Source organism: Cucurbita pepo, chromosome LG18, assembly GCF_002806865.2.
Source record: "Cucurbita pepo subsp. pepo cultivar mu-cu-16 chromosome LG18, ASM280686v2, whole genome shotgun sequence".
NCBI classification, from domain to species: Eukaryota; Viridiplantae; Streptophyta; class Magnoliopsida; order Cucurbitales; family Cucurbitaceae; genus Cucurbita; species Cucurbita pepo.
The window spans coordinates 5618472-5632366 of NC_036655.1; the positions used below are offsets into that span (position 1 = coordinate 5618472).

Sequence of the window (13895 nt, forward strand, 5' to 3'; positions counted from 1 at the left end):
CCAACCCAGCCCAACTTCAAAAATAGCTACCCTTTTTTATATAATTAATTTTAAATTTAGACCAAAAATTCTCCTCATCTACATTTTTTCGTTTTTTTATAAGAAAATATTTTAATAACCAAAAAAATTAATAAATTAATAAATAATTATATATAAAAATTTGAATAATAAATCAAATTCAAAATTTAAAAAACGTTTCGTTGAAATCAAAGATTGTAGCACATGTTCGATTTTGATTCTTATCTTAACATATTTAATTATTTGGAATTATAATATACAAAAAAAATACAAAATACAAAATCACTATTATTATTATTTATTTATTTATTGTTGGGCAAGTTGCGTGTGAGCAAAAAATAACAATCGAACGCCAGCAAATATACTCGTCGTTTATGGGAGCGCTGAAAATGACACGTGGCGCTATTTGGCTTCTGAAATAATAAATTTTCCAAAATAACGAAAGTTCTATGCACCCGGCGGTATTTTCATGGTTCACGTGCTTGTCGCATGCGCCAACGGGAAACTTCTAGGAAAACCACTATTCAGGACACGTGTCACATTCGTAGCAGAAAGTTACGGTGAAGCGGCATGTACATGTTAGTATCTCCCAAAGTATGAGGAGATTAAGTTGTGGACACGTGTCAAGCGTACTGCGGTCTAGGAAGGAGGTTACGGAGAAACGGCATCCAGAGGATAATCTCTGAATTTAAAAAGTGAAAAAGAAAATCAAATTTAGATTTTTTGTAATTTATGATTTGAAAATATAAAAAGCGTTGGAGTTGGACTTGCGTGCCAGTCACGAGACCTACCGTTCTCTTGTCGTTTAGCGTTTATTTTCGTCCCTTTTAAAGAAAATTAGAAATTACGGAAAATGAATTTGGATTATTTAAAGAATATTTGTGATAATTTTGGCCTTTTTTAATGAGGTCAAAAAGGTCATTTGAATTAGTTTATATTTTCTACTAAATTGATTATTTTAAAAAAAAAAACAATTAAAAATAAATAAATATATATATCACCTACTAAAATCGGGTCATGTTGATGATATGTATGTATGTATATGATCGTACATGGTGTAGCCGGCTACGAAAACATGTAACCGAAACAGCCGGTGTCTAGCCCACGCGTCTTTAAACGCCAAATCGCCACGTGTCCGGTCTTATCCGTTCACAGTTTTCCCCCCTTTTTAAATCGCTACCAAAGGTAAAGCAAAAAGCAACCCATCCATTTCCCACTTCTCTCTGTCTAAAAAAGTACTTTCCGATCATCTCTCTCCAAAATGGCGACTAATCTCTTCACTTTTGCCCCCACCAGCATCCGTGCCCGTGCCTCCTCCGCCGACAATAACCGCCGGAAAACCTTCTCCTCCTCCAATTGGTGGGCCCCGGTCTTCGGATGGTCCTCCGAACCGGACTACATCGACTCCGGCAACAAATCCAACCCTAAAAACCTAGCCGACGGAGTTTCAAAATCAGATCCAGAGACGAAATCGTCGAGAAATCGATTTTCCCCCGGCTGCTTCACGGAGTCGAAGGCACGACAACTTCGCCTGATGACGATGGAAACGGAATCATTTCACGATGTTATGTACCACTCAGCAATCGCATCTCGTCTCGCTACCGACTTCAAAAGTCGCGGCGATTCCTGATCTCCGCCAGTACCTGCGGCCGCCGATCCCTCTCATCTACTACATGTAATTATGTCTAAATGTATAAATTAATCGTCAATTCCAAGGATTAGAAGTTGTATAGTATTTTCTTTCCTTTTTCTTATGGTTCTGGCATTGTTCTTCCACGAACAATCATCGGTTCGAGAGGTGTTTGGCGAAGAAAAAATGTTGAAATAATAAATTTGGTAGATTAGTGACTAAGCATCTGCAATATTTTATGTATAAACATCTTTTCATTTTGGATAGGACTGAATCTTTTTTAGTGGAAATCTGAATTATGAAACGGTGGATGAACTGTGAATTGGGCTCCGCCTGTCCACCATGACGTGACGCGCCTAGCAAATGATTCAACCACATTATTTAATTAACTCATTAAATATTAATTATGTGATGTGATTACCTATCTAATCATCCTTCTCGTCATTTTGTCTACAAATAATTTACATATGAATTTCAAATTCTTGTTGAACTATTATATTTTATAAATTTAAAATATTCGCTATTTGCGTTTTAAAAAATTATATAAAGAAAATATTTTACATATTAAATAATCATAATGAGTATATAATAGCATATTTTCAAATTTTTATAACAAATATTAATATAAATGATTAAAAACGTTTCTAGAACTTATTAAATTATTTTTAAAATTAAAGAATTATATCTATTAGAATTTTAATATTATAAATTTTTTAATTTTGAAAAGTGTTTAATGAAATTTTAAAATATCTTTTTTTGTTGAAAAAAATTACGAATCTATTTGATATAAAAATAGATAAAAAAAAAAAAAAAATCGAACGGTGGACTTTTTTAGTATTAAAAATCTATTAGAATAAATATTTTAAAAAACTAAATATATATTTTGCAACAAAATAAAAAAAATATATGCTTTGGATCAATAATTAAATAAATAAAAATATCGTATTTTATAAAAAGATATTTTAAAATTAAAAAGTTTTAATAGTAAATCTAAACTAAAAAAAATTAAGAATATACTTTATTTTGATATTTTCGAAATTATAAAAAACACATTAATGCTCTTAAATTTTAAATTTTTTTAAATATTTTATTAACAATTTTAAAATTTTAAACAAGTTAAAAATACTTATAATTGAAAACAAAATTAATAACAATTTTGTTTAAAGTTATTAGAGAGAGTATTTTTAGTTTTTTTTTTTTTTTTTAATTTTAAGGATATTAATGAAAATATTGAAAATTAAGTAATTGTTATTAATTAGCCAAATTAATCCTAAATCGATTATTTTTCGGTGGGTCAGAAATAGTAAAACAGCGCTCCAAAATTTGAAAAATCACAGAAGATTCAATTCGATGGAGGAAAGCAACGGTGGAGCGTGATCTGACTACGAATCCAACGGTCAAGAAAATAGCGTCACTTGAAAGCCAGCAACGCTTACCATATAAACCCTCGTCCTCAACTCTCAACACGTCTTAACCTAAATCGCCGAACCGATTCATTCCTCTCTCTTCGCAATTTCATTCGACGCATTATCATGGTGGGTAGTCTCTCCTAGTCTCACCTCTCGATCTGGTTACTTTTCTGAGTATTTGTTGATTATATTTTGGGGTGAATTATATATACAGGCTTTGCCGGACCAGAAGACTGTTGATTATCCGAGTTTCAAGCTTGTGATTGTTGGTGATGGTGGTACTGGTATGTTCTGTTTTCTGTGTTTGCTTTGAGAACAATAATCACATCATTTCGTGATAGCAATGTATCATTTAGGACGTGAAATAGTTTTTGCTAGCCAGTAGTAGTAGTTTTAGCTTGGCGTGAGAAGAAGAGAGCTTAAAACTTGAAAGTGTAACAATGCCGTATGATTTGAGCAGAGATTGACAGGGTAGTGGATTTTTGTTCTAAGAAGAATTTTTTTGTTAGAACTCGAAAGTCGAAGGGCATTCTGGATTAATTCTCTTAAAAGCATATATAATCATCCTAAACTTATTAATCTTTTTGGTTTTGATATATTAAACCGGAAATTTGTCCTTCGTTATTGTTTATTGACTTGTTAACGAGGCTTTTTGATCGGTAACAACAAATAAGAAAGAAAGAAGAAAAGGGACTCAAGAATTTTTAGGGCATCGGATTTTGTTAATCAAGGGAGATGTCGCGTTTGTATAGTTGCAGTTCGAAGGATCTTCCTTCGTCAAGTTGCATTCATCTAATACTTGACACTTGAAATTATGAGTATGATTAACCATGTTATGTTGCTCAGGAAAAACAACTTTTGTGAAAAGGCATATCACCGGGGAGTTTGAAAAGAAATACGAACGTAAGCATTTTTGCTAATCCTTTTTCATTTTATGGTTTATTCACCGTTAGGGCTTTCTTTGAATAAAGAAAATAAAAATCTTATATGAATTTGTTCTTCTACTGTTTTTCATGAACTTAGCAACCATTGGCGTGGAAGTGCACCCTTTGGACTTCTTCACAAACTGTGGAAAGATTAGATTTTACTGCTGGGACACTGCTGGGCAGGAGAAGTTCGGTGGTTTACGGGATGGCTACTAGTAAGTTAAAGAAATTGGTCTTTTATTCTTTTGGGTGTATTTTTATGCTTCAGGTTTCGATACTCCGTGTTATACTCTGTTGCACAATTTCCATATTCTGTAGGAAGTCTGTTGCACAATTTCCATATTCTGTAGGAAGTCTGTTTCGATGATCGTTTTCCCTCTAAAGTAGGCCTCCACTGTTTATTCTGAAAATTAACTGAAATTTACAAAACTAATTGTATCTTGTTCATCTGGCTATATTGTTGAATTTTCAATATTCTCTTGTACATTTGATCTGATAGATTATTTTATCTTGACTACCTTTTTGGGTCTTCTTTGAGATCTTGTTGTGGGTGTGTTATTTTATTTCCGTGATGGGCTGTCATGTTTGTTCTGATTTTAATTTTCTCCTAGCGCTGAAAATCCTAATTTTATTCCTTAATCCACGATTGCAGCATCCATGGGCAATGTGCAATCATCATGTTTGATGTTACTGCCAGATTGACTTACAAAAATGTACCTACATGGCACCGTGATCTTTGCAGGTAATCTAACGTTTGTTTGTATGAAACTATTTTATATGAATGAATTGTTGCATTGTCAGGGAACCTGCTTACCATTTGTTTACTTCTAATAACCTGCAGGGTGTGTGAGAATATTCCAATTGTTCTTTGTGGAAACAAGGTCGATGTGAAAAATAGGCAGGTGAAGGCCAAGCAAGTCACATTCCACAGGAAGAAGAACCTACAGTACTATGAAATATCTGCGAAGAGTAACTACAACTTCGAAAAACCATTCCTTTACTTGGCCAGGAAGTTAGCTGGGTAAATCCAGTTCTCTGTGTACTCTGGATTTCTTTTTTTCTTTAATGTGGGAACTTTCATGACAATGTACTTCCTTTTGTTATGGCAATCCAGGGATGCTAACATTCATTTCGTGGAGTCTCCAGCTCTGGCTCCTCCTGAAGTACACATTGACTTGGCCGCCCAGCAACAGTGAGACTTTCTCATCATCCTAAGTCATTACTTTTAACAAAAGCATTCACATTCGTTGGAGTAATCTATATCTATATGTTGCTTATTTTGTGCAGGCATGAAGCTGAATTAGCAGCAGCTGCCAGCCAACCTCTTCCCGATGACGACGATGATGCTTTTGAGTAAAAATGGTCAAAATCATCTGGTGAAACGATGCCCTTTGCATATTTATCTTCTCCTTGGACCCCCGAGTGAGATTTTTTCTCCTCGCTGGGATTAACAGAAGAGAAGGAAATAGGTGGGGGGGGCAGTGTGTGACTGAGGATTCAAACTTGAATTTTTGAAAACGGTAGTTTTCCTCTCCGGGATGAAAGAAATTTGTGGTGTAGATGGTTGGTTTCTGTTGAGATTATCGATTAATAGAGCCACATGACTTTTGATGACTCGTTCATTTTTCAGAATTTATCTATCGAATGCTTCACTATTTTATTTGTATTCAATGCGTTTCCTCATGTCTTCTCTGGGATGGGATTGCATTTTGGTTTACGTGTTGAATGTTGAATGATGGATGAAAAAATGTCTAGTTTTTCGTTGGTGTTGAAATAGATAAATTTAAGTTGTTATAGCATGAATGCTTTGAAGAAAGCGTTTAAAGCAGCCCCTAGGGTAGGTGGAACTTAGCTATCTTCCAACAAGCTATGGCATCCCAGCATGTATAACCCCAAACCAGCAGGTATGTGTCATCCCCCATTCCCCCAGGCTGGGCTGTCCCAAAAGCAGACGTCGTGGTATTGGCACGCTATTGGCTAGTTAGGCTGTTGGGTTGAGTCAGTAATGCCCATGCTTGCTTAGCTAGGAGGCCGAGATTATAACAGATTTAAAGTCACTGAAACTCGATCCTCCTTTGTTCTGATATATGTATGTACTGAGATTCTCTTCCACAGCCCCATAAATAGTTTGTGGGGATCCGATCAAGGAACAATTTGAGACAACATTCTCGGTTGAAACGCCAGAGTACTTGATGTTGGCGAGTTGAGGCAACGCCCACATCACCTTGTTAACATAGATTTCAAATGCCACGTTAAACGGTAGAGAATGAGTTTTGGTGGGATAAAGATCAAGTCAAGATAAAACGACACTTGGTTCATCATGGTAGCTGTCAAAATCTGTGAAAAAAGAATTGAATTTACGATTGGACTGATTCAGGACACGAGTTTCATTTTATATTTTAGGTGGGACTGAAAGAGTATTAAACAAGACAAAGCACATATAATATTAGAATTTTGGGTGGCCCCCACACCTATCGTTAATATAACTTAACAATTCTTTTGTTTATTGAGACACAAATTAAGACTGGTCTATCCAATCAATTATGGGGTCTAAGAATTAAGCTGAGATAAGCCACACACCTCAAATAGAGTAAAAACATAACCCCAAAAGATGAAAAGAGTAAAAAACAAACACAGATCAGATAGAGAAATTCTGCATAATGAACTTTCATAGGAGGTCATGCGGCTCTAGAAACCAACCATCTACACCACAAATTTCTTTCATCCCGGAGGAAAACTAACGTTTTCAAAATTCAAGTTTCAATCCTCAGCCATACTCTCTGCCTACATAGTCTCCTCTCTTCTGTTAATCCTAGCAAGGAGAAGAAAAAAAAATCTCACTCCGGGGAACAGGAGAAAATAGATATGCAAACGGCATCATCACAAGATGATCGACCATTTTTACTCAAAAGCGTCATCGTCATCATCGGGAAGAGGTTGACTGGCAGCTGCTGCCAATTCAGCTTCATGCCTGCACAAATTAAGCAAATTGTAGATATGGATTACTCCATTGGTGGTAAATGCTTTCATTACTCATGACATAGGGTGAAGAAGTCTCACTGTTGCTGGGCAGCCAAATCAATGTGTACTTCAGGAGGAGCCAGAGCTGGAGACTCCACAAAATGAATGTTAGCATCCCTGGATCGCCACAAGAGAAAGTTCATTGTCATGAATGTTCCCACATTAAAGACAGAAGTAATACAAAGTAATCCGGGAACTGGATTTACCCAGCTAACTTCCTGGCCAAGTACAGGAATGGTTTTTCAAAGTTGTAGTTACTCTTCGCAGATATTTCATAGTACTGTAGGTTCTTCTTCCTGTGGAATGTGACTTGCTTGGCCTTCACCTGCCTGTTTTTCACATCAACCTTGTTTCCACAAAGAACAATTGGAATATTCTCACACACCCTGCAGGTTAATAAGTAATCAAATGGTAAGCAGCTTCCAGAAGGGTTCATCCCTGACAATGCGCAACAATTCATTCATATAAAATTGTTTCGTAAAAACAAAAGTTACATTACCTGCAAAGATCACGGTGCCATGTGGGGACATTTTTGTATGTCAATCTGGCAGTAACATCAAACATGATGATTGCACATTGCCCATGTATGCTGCAATCAAGGGTTAAGACACAAAATAAGGAATTTTCAAGGTAGGAGAATTGAATTCAGAATGAAGAGAAATGAAAGTCCATCACGAACATGAAAGCCACAATAGTCAAATATCAACTAATCTATCAGATCCGATGTACAAGAGAGTATTGAAAATTCAACAAGATTGCCAAAGTTAGCAACTTTCAGTTCATTTTCACTACGTATGAGGGAATATCGAAATTATGCAACATAATGTATCGGGTAATATAGAAACTTGGGAGCAGAAAAATATATCTTAACGAATAAAAGACCCAATTCTTGAACTTACTAGTAGCCATCCCGTAAACCACCGAACTTCTCCTGCCCAGCAGTGTCCCAGCAGTAAAATCTAATCTTTCCGCAGTTTGTGAAGAAGTCCAAAGGGTGCACTTCCACGCCAATGGTTGCTAAGTTCATAAAAAACAGTAGAACAAATTCATATAAGATTCTTTTTATTTATTTTAAAGAAAGCCCTAACAGTGTAAACCACAAAATGGAAAAGGATTAGCAAAAATGCTTACGTTCGTATTTCTTTTCGAACTCCCCAGTGATATGTCTTTTCACAAAAGTTGTTTTTCCTGAGCAACACAGAGAGTCAATTCAATCATACTCTAATTTCAACAATTATCAAGAATATCTCGACAGTCTTCAAACTGAAGCAATACACAACTGGATTAAAAAAATCCGATAGTCTAAAAATCCTTTGTTGTCAACGTTTTAAATTCTCATTTCCAAGGCAATGTCATGAGTTTTCAAGTTTATTAGATAAACAACAAACAGTGACAAATGACGGATTTCCTGATTAAACAAACAGGGGGATTATATGTGCTCGTGAAAGAATTAATCTTGAATACCTATCGACTTTCGAGTGTTAATCAAGATTAAAACCGTAGAAAAACTTTCTCAGAACAAGAATCCAGTACAATCAATCTTTGTTCAAATCATACTGCATTAACATAGTTTCAAGTTTAAAGCTCTCTTCTTCTCACTCCAAGCTGAAACACTAGTACTACAAGCAAGCGAAGATCATTTTACGTCCGAAATGACATACTGCTATCACCATAAGATACGATACAGCGATCGCTACTGATTACTGTTCTCAAAGCAAACTCATAAAACATAACGTACCAGTGCCACCATCACCAACAATAACAAGCTTGAAACTCGGATAATCAACAGTCTTCTGGTCCGGCAAAGCCTACAAAAATTCACCACAAAATAGAATCAACAAATACTCCGAAAAGAAACCGGATCAAGAACAGATGAAAGAAAAAATAAACAGATCACCATTGGAATGCGTCGAATAATGGAACCGCGAAACGAGAGGAGGGAATCGGCGATCTTAGGTTAAAATGGGTTGAGAGTTGAGGGACGAGGGTTTATAGGGGAAGCACTACTGGCCTGGCTAACAAGAAGCTATTTGTTTTAACCGTTGGATTTGCAGTCGGATCACGCTCCACCGTTGGTTTCTTTCGTTGAATTGAATCTCGTGTGTTTTTTGAATTTTGTGGCGCTGTTTTACCTTTTCCTGCCCCCACGGAAAATAAATTTGATTTTGGTATTAATTCAGTGGATAAAAGCAACGGCGGAGAAGGACCCAACCGTTAATCCAACGGTCAAGAAAGTAGCGTCAGTTGAAAGCTAGGCCAGCAATGCTTGCCCTAGAAACCATCTTCCTCAAATCTCGGCCCATTTCAACCTAAATCGCCGATTCCTTCCTTTCATTTCGCTTTTCCATTATTCGACGCATTCCAATGGTGGGCAGTCTCTCTCAGTCTCACTCTGATGATCAGTTTTTTTGTTTATTTCATCGGTTCGAATACTTTTCTGAGTATATTCTAATCCTTTTTTTTTTTTTTTTTTTTTTTTTTTTTTTTTTTTTTTTTTTTNTTTTTGCTGAATTTCGTAGGCTTTGCCAGACCAGAAGACTGTTGATTATCCGAGCTTCAAGCTTGTGATTGTTGGCGATGGCGGCACTGGTATTTCCTTGTTTCTGAGTTTTGTTTTACAATAATTGTCTGCCGCGGCATCCTGCTGTATGTATCACATCTGAGAGTTGGATATTTAATCGATGCAATGGGGGAATGGTTCATTTCTGTAGGTCTTATAGTTTTGAATTCATGAGATTGGACAGTAGTAACAGTTGATCAACGAGGAAAATTGTTCTTTTCTGTAGACGTTATTGTTTTGAATAGATGATCAATCATAATGTCTGCCTTTTCTATTCAATGGTATATGTTCTACAAGATCTAAATTAGTTTAATACACACGAGTCTCTCTTAAAGTTATTGGCAGCATTGTCTCAGAAAGATGGTTGCTTCTTTTGATGTGTTGTATATCTATCTTTTGTTCTCTCAACTCAATCATGTCTTTACCGCTTTGTCTTGTATTCATGGGCTCTAATGATTGGTTAGCTTTTTACTAGCTGCGAAATTAGATTAGAATTGTACTAATTATTAGGAAAGCATAAGAAGAGATCGGGATGCAAGATGAATCTTTTTTATACCCTTTTCAAACTTGTTATTGGGTTCATGACTGAGTTGTACGTATATTTTTTTTTTTTCCAGGAAAGACGACTTTTGTAAAGAGGCATATCACTGGGGAGTTTGAGAAGAAATATGAACGTCCGTGGTTTGGCATTTTGTGTTTAATTGCATGTTTTATTCTGTTTATTGTGCTGTCTATGTACTTTCTTTTCAATTGTATTCATTTTTTCATGTTTTCTATGAAATCAGCCACCATTGGCGTGGAGGTGCACCCACTGGACTTCTTCACAAACTGTGGGAAAATTAGATTTTACTGCTGGGACACTGCTGGGCAGGAGAAGTTTGGGGGTTTGCGTGATGGATACTAGTAAGTTCGGTGGTTTGCCTGACTATTCTGAACATGGATTGAGATTTATGGGGCTAATTGTTTTTATAGTTTATTTTGTAATCTTATTGAATTTTCAAAGTTCTCTTGATCTGATACATTCATTTATCTTGATTCCCTTTTTTTGAACTGCTTCAAGCCTTTTTTGATTTGTTATGTTGTAGTGATAAATGGTTTCTTTTTTCCATGATGGACTTCTGAATCAAATTTCTTCCTGCTATTGTTGATATTTTTAATGTAGTGTTCTTTGTCCATGATTGCAGCATCCATGGGCAATGTGCAATCATTATGTTTGATGTTACAGCCAGATTGACATACAAAAATGTTCCTACATGGCACCGTGATCTTTGCAGGTGTTTTGACATTTGTTTGTAGATGTTAAGGGATTTTGCATTATCAGGGCACCCTCTGATTTCTTCATTAAATTGCAGGGTGTGTGAGAATATTCCCATTGTTCTTTGTGGAAACAAGGTTGATGTGAAAAATAGGCAGGTTAAAGCCAAGCAAGTCACATTCCACAGGAAGAAGAATCTACAATACTATGAAATATCTGCGAAGAGTAACTACAACTTTGAGAAGCCATTCTTGTACTTGGCCAGGAAGTTAGCTGGGTAAACTCAGTTGCCCGTTTGCTTTATACTGTTGTTATCTTTGAAACGTGTGTTCACTACTCATGACGACAATTGGTTTCCTTTTCTTATGGTGGTGATTACATCTGTTAGCGATGCTAACATTCATTTTGTGGAGAGTCCTGCCCTTGCTCCTCCAGAAGTACACATTGACTTGGCTGCCCAGCAACAGTAAGACTTTCATATCACAACTCATAACCAATGAACCATTGACATTCTTTTGAGCAGTTCAAATTCTTATATGGCTTGTTTTCTGCAGGCATGAAGCTGAGTTGGCGGCAGCTGCCAGTCAACCTCTGCCAGATGATGACGACGACGCATTCGAGTAGATACGTGGTTTGATGAATATCTGGTGATTTTCTTTATCAGATATCTATATTTTCTCTTTTTTCCAGCCGTGTGATCTTGTTGCTAGGATTGACAATATGCAATTGGTGGGCTGGATGATGTGGGTATTGGTAGATATTTGAGTTTTGAAAACGTGAAGTTTTCCCGGAACAAACAGAATTTGGTGTCAATCATTCGTTCTTTTGTGAGTTGTGTATCGATTAATGTTACTGTTATGGATTAGATGTTACAGTAATTGAGATGAGTTGATTCCGTTCTTCAACCTTGTGTTCACCATTCTTAATGTTCTGATCTGTTGACATATTCTTCTAGGCAGGAGAAATATATTGAACTAATATCAAGTTATATTGTATTAGTTACTAAGTGTTTTACACGATCACGATATTTAATTTATCCGTGGCAATAATTGGTTATAAGAAAGAGAAGGGTATATGAATGAACAATGAGATTCTTCATCTTTCGTAAATATCCAGATAATTTTTTTGAGATTCAACTATTTCTACAACATATTTTACATTTTTGGGAATATGGAATGAACCATGCTCTGTCCAGTTTGCTGACAGTACGTTTGCTTGTGGGTGATCTGATATCGTAAGCATGATTCTAAAATAGCGGATTAGAATGTTTATTATATAATGGCCTCGATCATAGGTTTAGATTAGTCTTAAAGAATTTCGTTAGAGCTCGAAAGATACAACTAGTTTAGCGATTAACGAACAAAAGATTAAAGAATTTTGTTAGAGCTCGAAAGATACAACTACTACAGCGATTAACGAACAAAAGATTGACGCGTGGACTCTAACTCGGCCTAAGTTGTTGCAAAAACAAGTAGTAGGCACCCCCATCACATTACGAATTGTCCCTATCCATGTCGGTCTCAACCAAACATGCCCCCATTTCCATTGGACTACGCTGCTCTCCTCATTATCTTCATTTCCCTACGAGAATCCCTCCATTATATCCCCTGTTCCCTTTTTGTTTTCCTTGAAACAAATCCCACACAGTAACAAATGATTAACTAAACATCGACTTCAACCAAAAGTAAGGGCATGTGAGAAGTGGCATCACAGCCCGCCGGCATGTCTAGGAAATGTAGGGAGAGTTCTAAAACGACAGTGTCCATTCCTGTAATGGGGGCCTGCGTGACTGCTTGTTTGTTGCTGAAAATGAACACAATTAAGCCCCAACAAAACACCAAAAGAATCGAGTGCCTTTTTCACTGTCGGTGGGTTGTCGATTGGGGCCCAAACCCCTTTGCCTGCCTTTCCCTTCTCTGTCCCTCTTCATCTCCATTTTTCTAGTTTCCCTCTCAGTGTTTAAGCAAATTTGTTGTTTTGAAGTGATATATCTTCCAATCTCTTCTGCCAAACCGACAGACACCCACTTTCGTGATAGAAACCAAACCCAGATTCTGGTTCCTCCATTTAAGACGCAAAACCAAATGAATTGAGAAGGGAAAATGGGATGCAGGGCTGTATTTGATGTAAACTTGAAACAGGACATGTTCTACGCTTTTATACGATGAGAAGCATCAATTTGGATGGCCCCTGTTTTTTGTCTCTGCCATTTTTTACCCAATTCGAATCCTTTTCGTTTTTTTTGGCTGTTTTTTCCCAGAAAAATCTTCCCATTTCATTCAATTATCAATCACTGGTAGGTTGGTTGAAACTTGCAAGATGATGATGATGGTGATGATTATGATTATCTGGATTCTCATGCTTTAAAAAAGTAGTTTTTTTCAGGTCCAAAACATGAAATTGGAAGGTTTTGCCATTGTCCTGTTTTTTCCAACTTTGAACACAAAACGAGAGGATGAAATTATTATGGTTCAGTTAGGAATCCCTTATACATTATACATATCCTGCAGGGACTTACTCTAACCAGGTGAAAAATCCGCGTTTATACGAAGAATTAGAGAAGTTGAGAGATTATTCTGTCCGTTAACTAAGTTTTTCTTTACAAAATCTATTCCGGTGCACGAAACATTCTTTATAAGGGCACAGAAACTTATCTATAGTAGATGCACTTTAAAACTTCGAGGGAAAGCTCGAGTAGAAAAGCTCAACGAGAACAACATCTATTACCAATGAGTTTGAGTTGTTACAAATGGTATTAGAGTTAAATAACGGCGGTATGTCAACGAGGATGCTAACCCCAAGAAAGATGAATATAAGGGTATGGAAACCACCCCAAGAAAGATGAATATAAGGGTATGGAAACCGGACGACGATAAGTAACGGGATTCGAAGGAATAATTCATATGACAGTTAAAAGCCTTAAATTCAGAGAGAGATTTTAACTGAAAAAAAAGTGAAAAACAGAGGAGGCTCGAATTGCAATAAATCAAAGTTGTGGGGATAGAACGAATTAATGCATTTGTTTTTCTCTGTTTTTATATATATATATATATATATATATATATATATATATATA

The 13895-nt window shown here is 36.3% G+C and overlaps 4 protein-coding genes across 5 annotated transcripts; 3 read left to right on the forward strand and 1 right to left on the reverse strand.

Moving 5' to 3' along the window:
• The first annotated feature begins 1279 nt into the window (after positions 1-1279).
• On the forward strand, positions 1280-1648 carry LOC111780539. Its single transcript, XM_023660965.1, has one exon. It carries the CDS (start codon positions 1280-1282, stop codon positions 1646-1648), a length of 369 nt encoding a protein of 122 aa, XP_023516733.1.
• A 1416-nt stretch (positions 1649-3064) lies between these two features.
• On the forward strand, positions 3065-5666 carry LOC111780682 (GTP-binding nuclear protein Ran-3-like). Its single transcript, XM_023661151.1, has 8 exons — positions 3065-3183; positions 3272-3341; positions 3904-3960; positions 4081-4198; positions 4636-4725; positions 4825-5004; positions 5098-5175; positions 5271-5666. The coding sequence occupies exons 1-8, from the start codon at positions 3181-3183 to the stop codon at positions 5338-5340; spliced, it is 666 nt and encodes a 221-aa protein (XP_023516919.1). The 5' UTR covers positions 3065-3180; the 3' UTR covers positions 5341-5666.
• Positions 5667-6515: 849 nt separating this feature from the next.
• LOC111780680 (GTP-binding nuclear protein Ran-3-like) lies at positions 6516-9077 on the reverse strand. 2 transcript variants are annotated; one of them, XM_023661149.1, is made up of 9 exons: positions 8902-9077; positions 8743-8812; positions 8136-8192; positions 7904-8021; positions 7504-7593; positions 7211-7390; positions 7044-7121; positions 6880-6954; positions 6516-6795 (listed from the first exon to the last, which is right to left on the reverse strand). In XM_023661149.1, the coding sequence occupies exons 1-8, from the start codon at positions 8902-8904 to the stop codon at positions 6885-6887; spliced, it is 666 nt and encodes a 221-aa protein (XP_023516917.1). In that variant the 5' UTR covers positions 8905-9077; the 3' UTR covers positions 6516-6795; positions 6880-6884. The 2 variants fall into 2 exon arrangements, with proteins under 2 accessions (XP_023516917.1, XP_023516916.1); XM_023661148.1 differs by having other exon boundaries at positions 6516-6954; positions 8902-9075.
• A 138-nt stretch (positions 9078-9215) lies between these two features.
• Positions 9216-11724, forward strand: LOC111780681 (GTP-binding nuclear protein Ran-3-like). The gene is made up of 8 exons (XM_023661150.1): positions 9216-9371; positions 9524-9593; positions 10182-10238; positions 10350-10467; positions 10749-10838; positions 10917-11096; positions 11208-11285; positions 11374-11724. Exons 1-8 carry the CDS (start codon positions 9369-9371, stop codon positions 11441-11443), a joined length of 666 nt encoding a protein of 221 aa, XP_023516918.1. The 5' UTR covers positions 9216-9368; the 3' UTR covers positions 11444-11724.
• Positions 11725-13895: the final 2171 nt, after the last annotated feature.